This window comes from Suricata suricatta, chromosome 11, assembly GCF_006229205.1.
Source record: "Suricata suricatta isolate VVHF042 chromosome 11, meerkat_22Aug2017_6uvM2_HiC, whole genome shotgun sequence".
NCBI lineage: Eukaryota > Metazoa > Chordata > Mammalia > Carnivora > Herpestidae > Suricata > Suricata suricatta.
In genome coordinates, this window is record NC_043710.1 from 14,320,500 (window position 1) to 14,329,152 (window position 8,653).

General features: G+C 36.0%; 2 protein-coding genes across 2 annotated transcripts in view; one reads left to right on the forward strand and one right to left on the reverse strand.

Moving 5' to 3' along the window:
* Positions 1-592, reverse strand: part of LOC115306345 (olfactory receptor 4P4-like) — an 854-nt gene extending 262 nt beyond the window's left edge. Inside the window, 2 exon segments of the mRNA XM_029956688.1 lie at position 1; positions 4-592. The exon segment at position 1 is cut by the window's left edge and continues 262 nt beyond it. Coding sequence (XP_029812548.1) covers position 1; positions 4-592 — 590 coding nt within the window.
* The window catches only part of LOC115306340 (olfactory receptor 4P4-like), a 161,688-nt gene that overhangs the window by 79,087 nt on the left and 73,948 nt on the right, over positions 1-8,653 (forward strand). The gene's annotated exons all lie outside the window — the stretch shown is intronic.

Here is an 8,653-nt window from a genome sequence, read left to right on the forward strand (position 1 = left end):
TAATGATTGCGATAACCAACAGGCTAGTGTCCATGCAGGCCAGCTTCAGCAAGGGGAAAACATCACAGAAATAGTGGTCTATCTGATTGGGGCCACAGAAGGGAAGTTCCACCACAATCAATACTTGGGAGATTGAATGGATAAATGCTCCCATAATCGAGGCCATCACAAGGCTATAGCACACCTGTCTGCTCATGATGACCATGTAGTGAAGGGGTCTGCAGATGGCTGCATAACGGTCATAGGCCATGGCCACCAAGATGAAGATCTCGGTGGCACCAAAGAAGTGGGCATAAAACATCTGGGCCACGCAACTATTGTAAGAGATAGTCTTCCTCTGAGCCAATAGATCTGTGATCAGTTTGGGGGCCACTGTAGAGGTGAAGCAGACATCCATGAAAGACAGGTAGTTCAGGAAAAAGTACATGGACTGTTCACCGAGTCGGCTGTCCCTGATGGTAAGGAGAATGAGCAGGTTTCCAAACAGAATTGCAATGTAGCAAAGTGAGAACAGGACAAAGCAGGCAATCTTTGCATCCTCATCACTAAAAAGTCCCAGGAGGATAAATTCTGTGATATTTTCATGTCCCATTGCTTCTGTGGGTTTTATCGTTTAGAGGGGAAAATTACCATATTGAAGCATCTACCATTTAAAAATTATTGATTTACTTTAAAAGTAATCTATGTCTTGTACATACATACACACACACATATATATACATATGTATATATATATATATATATATAATTTATTATTATATGGTTACTCCAATTAGTGCTATGAGTCAAGCAATGAGAAAAATACATACAATCTCTACCCACAAGTATATAGAGTTCATTAGAGTAGACATTTACTAACAATAAAAGCACGGATGAATTATTGAAATTATAATTCCCAAAGTCTCACTCTTACTGTGAGCAATAAGATGAGTGATTAGAAGATGAAATCTTTTTAAGTCAAATTTAGTGATGCAGTTTTCGTATTATATTTTAAGAGTGATTTTTGAATCTTCGGTATATAGAAAATAACACTGAGGTTATCTGTCCTTCAAGGGTGGTCTTATCTTTCTCAGCCCTTCCCAGTAACTAACTCTGCTAAATCCTGAAAGTTTAGTAACATTTAGTCATCAGTGAGCTCGTATTTTCAAGTATTAGACCTCTAGGGGACATTTTCAGAAAGTGCTTTTAGAACCTTTTCTTGAACTGTTGTGAAAACAGAAGGAAGGAAAGAGCAACAATCAGATCTTTGGGGAAAGCATTGCTTCATTGTTGGGGGCTCTAGTATATTTCTGGTTTACTGGAACTGACCTCATTTCCCAGTTTACCTTCCAGTCTAACCAGGAACTTTCACTGTTTCTGTCCCTTATTCCCCTTTCTGGTGCTTCTTAGTAGGACAGGACCCTTGCAGGGTCAAATTGCATCCAGAGATGCTTTTTCAATAGGTCTGTTCTACTACTTTGTATCTCTTTGATGGACCACTTTCCTTAACAGGCTTCCTACACACTCATGGGCCCCAGTCCTGAAATATGTTAGTGAAAAAGGACATATTGCTTTGGTGTAAAGTATTATGCTAACTCTTACTTCCTTTTGGCAAGTTATCTAAAATGTATCACACAACTGCTCAACTAGTGCTTTGTTATACAAAACATAAACTCTCCACACTGATGAAATGTGTCAGCTGGTTTGGGAATCGTTATAATGGTTACTGAACAATGCATTTCATTTATGAAAGTTCTAATGAGATTATTTTAGAAAAATGTACATTTGGCATAAAAAGAGTTTTGGTGTGGTTTTTTTTTGTCTTTTTTTTGTTTTTTTTGTTTTTTGTTTTTTGGTTTTTTTTAGGTGGGGGAGAAGAGGGATAATGAGACAGAGAATCCCAACCAGGCTCCATGCCCAGTGTGAAGTTTAAAGGAAAGCTTGATTCACAACCAAGAGGTCATGACCTGAGCTGAAACCAAGAGTCAGATTTTTAATTGTCTGAGTCACACAAACACCCCACAAAGAGATTTGTAACTGAATTTTAGGGAGTTTGTGAACTTTTGGGTTTCAATCCATTCATGAACTCCAAATTAACACCCTGTGGTCTAATTTCTTGCAAAACTATATGGAATTATCACTATCAGACAAGCAAAATCAGTTGCAATATTTCTGGGCTATGGTGTGACTTGATTCAGAAAAGCAGTTAATGATTATTTTATCTGTGACCTATCTATTCTTTCCTGAAAAAGAGAATTTATGGGGCCCTTATGTGTCTCAGGCAGTTAAGCATCCGACTTTAGCTCACGTCATGATCTCTCTGTTCATGGGTTCGAGCTCCGCATCACGTTCTGTGCTGACAGCTCAGAGCCTGCAGCCTGCTTCAGATTCTGTGTCTCCTCCTCTCTCAGAACCTCCCCTGCTCACACTCTGTCTCTCAAAAATAAATAATAAACATTAAAAGATTAAAAAATAAAATTCCTTTATTGAGTATAAAATGGTATTAACAGGTATAAAAAGATTGAAACAAGTTAAAAGATTATACAATGATTAGGGTTAGGGAGAATCAATATAAAAACAATGTCAATTCTTCTCAACTTTATCAATACATTCAATAAGTAGAACAAAAATTCTGCCAAAATTTTTCATGAAAAACTGATTGTTTCTCAGAAAGAGTTATTATTCAGTGTAGGTCAACTAATTTTTTGAAAGGAAGAGCAAAAAGAATACACATACATACCTTTTCAGAATCGATATGTCTTATAAAATGATGACACTTAAAAGGTTGTAGGTAGATAGAGACATATTGCTGGACTCAAAGGCACTCAATAAAAACCACATATATCTTGTAATTTAATCTATATTGAAGTTGAAATTTCAAATTGATATGAACTCTGGTGAATTCAAAGTGATGTGATCTTTAATTATAGGACTCTGAATCTCCCTGTGGAAAAAATGTATCTCACAAGGCACAAGAAATTATTATCCGAACAGTTTAAAGATACAAATGTATCAAACAAAACTAGGAAAAAATATTTGAGAAATAATTAGAATGGGTTTATAGCTTAGGTAGGAACAGTTTTTAGTCAAAGCACAAAAAGCAAATTAAAAAAAAGTCTATTTAAAATTTTGTCAACTTCCGCTAATCCAAATATTTTTAAAAGTGGCCAATGGGAATAAATACTTATAAATCTTGTGACTTGATCATATAAACACTAGTAGCCCAATTTTTTCTATAATGCTCTGAAATAGCAAAATGTTTCACAAGGCAATAGACAGTAAGGAAATTACTATTGGCCAAAACCATATATAAAAATCTTTAACTTTATTAGAATCAGGGAAATGCAGATTAAACAAGAATGAGATATTATATTTCCACTCATCAATCTCATAAAAAATGAAATTTAAAAGTTTGCCCATGTAAAATTTTGATGAGAGACCCTGCAAAACTATCCCAGAAAGCCTACGAAAGGACATCTTCTTCAGACATTTAAATTTGGAAAATAGAGGTGATCTAAAACCTGACAATAGAATTGAAATAATGGGTGATATGTTCTTGTTATGGAGAACTAAACAAGCTTCATGTTTGATGCCTAGGAAACATCCACCATGATACAAATCACTAACATATATATTGAGTGGGAAACATAATCAGGTACACAAAAATAATCACAGTATGATGACACGCATATTAAAAAGAGAAGAAGGAGGAAGAGGAGCAAGAGGATCACAGTCACAGAAGATCATGTAACTTCTATGAGAATCTCTGTGCTTATAAATTAATAAGAAAAAGTGTGGAAGGAAAGATTTACTTCACAGAAATAAAGGGGATGATGGCCAAAGGGGATTTTAGTACTATAAAATATTTTAATTTAACAAAGATATTATATTTCATTATTACTTCTGTAATTTAAGGTAATTTAAAACCCATCACTGAGCATCGTTTCATGTGCCTGTTGGCCATCTGGATGTCCTCTTTGTAGAAGTGTCTATTCATGTCTTCTTCCCATTTCTTCACTGGATTATTCATTTTTTGGGTGTGAAGGTTGGTGAGTTCCTTGTAGATTTTGCATAAGAGCCCTTAATCCAATACGCAATTTGCCACTATCTTTTCCTATTCTGTTGGTTGCCTATTCGTTTTTTGGATTATTTCTTTTGCAGTGCAGAAGCTTTTTATCTTGATAAGGTCCCAATAGTTTACTTTTGTTCTTGCTTCCTTGACTTTGAGGATGTGTTGAATAGGAAATTGCTGTGATTGTGCTCAGTGTCAGTCATCATCAGGGAAATACAAATCAAAACTACACTGAATTGCCACCTCACACCGGTCAGAGTGGCTAAAATGAATAAACCTTGAGACTAGAGATGCTGATGAGGATGTGGAGAAACGGGCATGCTCCTACACTGTTGGTGGGAATGTAAACTGGTGCAGCTGCTCTGGAAAACAGTGTTGGGTTTCCTCAAAAAACTATCAGTAGAAGTCCCCTATGACCCAGCAATAGCACTGCTGGGGACCTACCCAAGGGATACAGAAGTGCTGATGCATATGGGCACATGTACCCCAATGTTCATAGCAGCACTGTCAACAATAGCCAAATCATGGAAAGAACCTAATATCCATCAACTGATGAATGGATAAAGAAGATGTGGTATATATAGCAAAGGATGGACCTCTAGGGACTCATGCTAAGCAAAATAAATCAGGCAGAGAACAGATACCATAGGTTGTCACTCATAGGTCTAACAGGAGAATCCTAACAGGGGACCTTGGTAGGGGGAAAGGGGGAGGAAAAGAGTTAGGGAAAGGGAATGAGGCAAATCATGAGAGACTCTTGAATACTGAAAACAAACTGAGGGCTGAAGAGGGAGAGGGGATAGGGAAGGGGGTGAGGGTCATGGAGAGGGGCACTTGTGGGGAAGAGCACTGGGTGATATATGGAAACCAACTACATAATAAACTATTAAAAACAAACCTCATCATTGTACGGGCACCTCAGAGGCTCAGTTGGTTGAGCATCTGGTTTCAGCTCAGGCCATGACCTCCCAGTTCATCAGGCTCCCTGATGTCAGCATGGGAGTGCAGAGCCAGTTTCAGAACTTCTGTCCCCATCTCTTTGCCCCTCCCCAACATGCACCATCCCAAAAAATAAATACATATTTTTAAAAACTCATCATTTTAGGTTTAAGAAGAATACAATACATAATGAATGAAATTAAACAAAAAGTAATCTTTTACCAGAATTCAGTACATTTATTACTTATCACTAATTACTGCATTTTTCCCCAATGACTTTAGCATGTAGACATAAACACTCCTCCTCAAGCATTTTATGTCATTAACTGCCATTAAAAATGTAAATATAACTAGATGGATACATAGGTATCCAACTTCCATATTCCTCAATGAGGCAATATTTGATATGAGGAAACAGAAACACATCTACATCTGCACCTACTTCATACTAATATCCTCATCTCTTTTACACCTGTATCTGGATTTTGTCTTTCTATCAGCATTAGCCCATCTACTTATACTGTTATAATCCTGATAAAATTTAATTTTTAATGCTATTTATTTTTGATACAGAAGAGACAGAGCATGAGAGGGGGAGGGGCAGAGAGAGAGGGAGACACAGAATCTGAAACAGGCTCCAGGCTCTGAGCTAGCTGTCAGCACAGAGCCTGACGTGGGGCTCGAACCCAGGAATGTGAGATCTGACCTGAGCCGAAGTTGGAGGCTTAACCGACTGAGCCACCCAGGCGCCCCAACCCTGACAAAATTTAAAGACATTTCAAAATAATTTCTTTTGAGGATTCAAGTTTATAATTAGCTCGTTCTTGCTCCTTGTTTTGCAGAACCAACACTAGCTTTTATTTTCGTTTTTACAGAAGGAAACAATAAATTTGCAACAGAGATTGCCAAAGCACCAGGGTTTGCTGCACAAAAATCATCAGCCTTCAATATGTGTGTACTCAACTGAATGCCACAATATTTACAATTTCTGATTACCTGAAATCTTCACCTCTGCTGCAACAAGTTCATTAAGAAAGTCTAAAGCAGACAACATGCTAAAAAGGACAGTCAGGACACTGATGTTCACTCTGCCTTACCACAACCTCTCAAAAGGGATTAAAAAGGGGAATAAAAAACCACTCAACCCTTGATTGCCAGAATCATCTTATTCTCACAGAAAATACTTCTTTTTTTTTCTTTTTTTTCAGTTTTAGTAGTTTTTTAAATAATTTAATGTCAAATTGGTTTCCATATAACACACAGTACTCTTCCCCAGAAGTGCCTTCCTCCATTACCACCACCGCTTTCCTCCACCCCTTCTGCCTTCAACCCTTGGTTCCTTTTCAGTATTCAATAGTCTCTCAGGTTTTGCATCCCTCTCTCCCCCCATCTCTCTTTCCATCTTCCCCTCCAGGTGCCAGACTGACTGGCTAATTTCTAAAATAAAATTGCCAATCTGTATTTGCAAGAGAAACAGGTTATCATGGGAGAAAGTGGGAGACAGTACTTGATAGGCTGAATGCATTCCAATGTAAGGTCCACTAAACTTGAGTAATCTTAGGCAAGTTACACACCCACTTAGCCTTGTGTTTTTCATCTCTAAAACAATGATAACAATAGTACCTACCACATAAGATTCATGGAAAAATCTAATATATTCATATAAAACATTTAAGCACTGATATGTGCATTGAAATCATTATAAGAATTAACTAAATATTAACTTATTAATTTTAGAAGGACTAATATTCTATAAATGCTTCACCATTCATATGACAAGGGGAGCTCTGGAAACATTTTTTTCAATGAGTTTAACATGCCACTGAATATAGATTTCTACAGAAGTTTTGACAACTAACCACTACTGAAAATCCCAATCTAATGACCAAGACTGGAGTAGGTGAATGGGATCTCCCATTTCACAGATGGGAGAACTGAAATCAAAGAAAATATTTGTTCATAAAGACTCCAATATCTTACAAAAGATAATCTTTTATTATTTAGAATAAGTGAATCAAATACTTGAAGAAAATAATTATTTCATCCCTCTATTTAATGCAGGTCTTTCATACATCTCTGCAGGTGTTTTTTGAAAAATTTTAATAATATATGTACGATCTCTCTTTTTAAAGAAACATTCATCAATTGTAATATGTGAACTTTTCTAACTGTGGTCACTGAAATTTTCTCCCCTACTACTCCTATTCATTTCAAATATCAGAGATTATTGCTCAATATTACATACCTGTGGCCAGTAAGGCAAAAAGTGGAGATTCCTGTCCTGATCTGCTGCCTCCTGCTTAAATTGTTTGGGTATCTATTTCCTCTTAAGAAACTAAGGAATTGTAGTTTTTCATGGATTCTTCCATCTGCAGAGAACTAATTTTTTAATCAAATGATTTAATAATTCATTTACCAGTTTACCAAAATGATCAAACAATTTTCCTTCATTTTCTTACCATCTATATTCTCTTTTGAATCTATGCGATTGTTTGATTTTTTATCATTGGTTTTCTATCCAAAGCAGAGCATACAACATATCACAATTTCCCATATCTTCCTGACCTGGCAGCTAACTTGTTTCAAGTTTCAAAACAGGGTTTCAAAATAGACTTCCTATTTTTCATTTTCTATTAGAAAAGACCATTTACAATTGTTTTGTGATCTATTAAAGTGCAAAATCGTTACATACATTAGGAGCCTAAAAGGTATAAAATAAATCCTTACCAAGAATATATATATATTTGTAATAATATTCATGCAAAAATTTTAATAATTACCTTGGAAACAAGCAGATAAAAATAGATGATTCTTGATCTGTTCAGAAGGATGACATAGTCTCAGGCATGCACAATAGAAAAGGGAAAACTAAATAAAAGATGGATATTGGAAAAAAGAACTCACATACTTCACATCAGCCAGTTTCAATTAATATTTAAGGGGATATGTCCTTGTCTTGATCTTATGACTACAGATGAAATAAAAAATCTCTTCCAAATCGAAAGAATAGATCTCAAAACAAAAAAAGTAATGAGAAAAAAGTCTCATGCTTTGAAAGTAGTTTTCAAATTATATTTAAAATAAATATACAATCTAATGAAACTTGGCAGGCCAGGAAGGAATGGCAGGAAATCTTCAATATGATGAGCAGAAAAAATTTACAGCCAAGAATCCTCTACCCAGCAAGCCTGTCTTTCAAAATAGAAGGAGAGAAAAGGTTTTCCCAAATAAACAAAAATTGAGAGAATTCATGACCACCAAACCAGCCCTACAGGAAATCCTAAGAGGGAGTCTATGAGAGAAATGTTGAAAGAATACAAGGTGCCAGAGACACCACTATAAACATGAATTCTAGGGAGAACACAATGACTCTAAACCCACATTTTTCGATAATAACATGGAATGTAAATGGACTGAATGCTCCAACCAAACAACACAGGGTAGCAGAATGGATCAAAAAACAAAACCCATCTATTTAATGTCTACAGGAGATGCATTTTTGACCGGAAGACACCTTTAGGTTGAAAGTAAAGGGATGGAGAAATATATATCAGGCAACTGGAAGCCAAAAGAAAGCTGGGGTAGCCATACTAATATCAGACAAACTGGACTTTAAAGTAAAAGCAGTAACAAGAGATGAAGAAGGACATTATATAATAATTA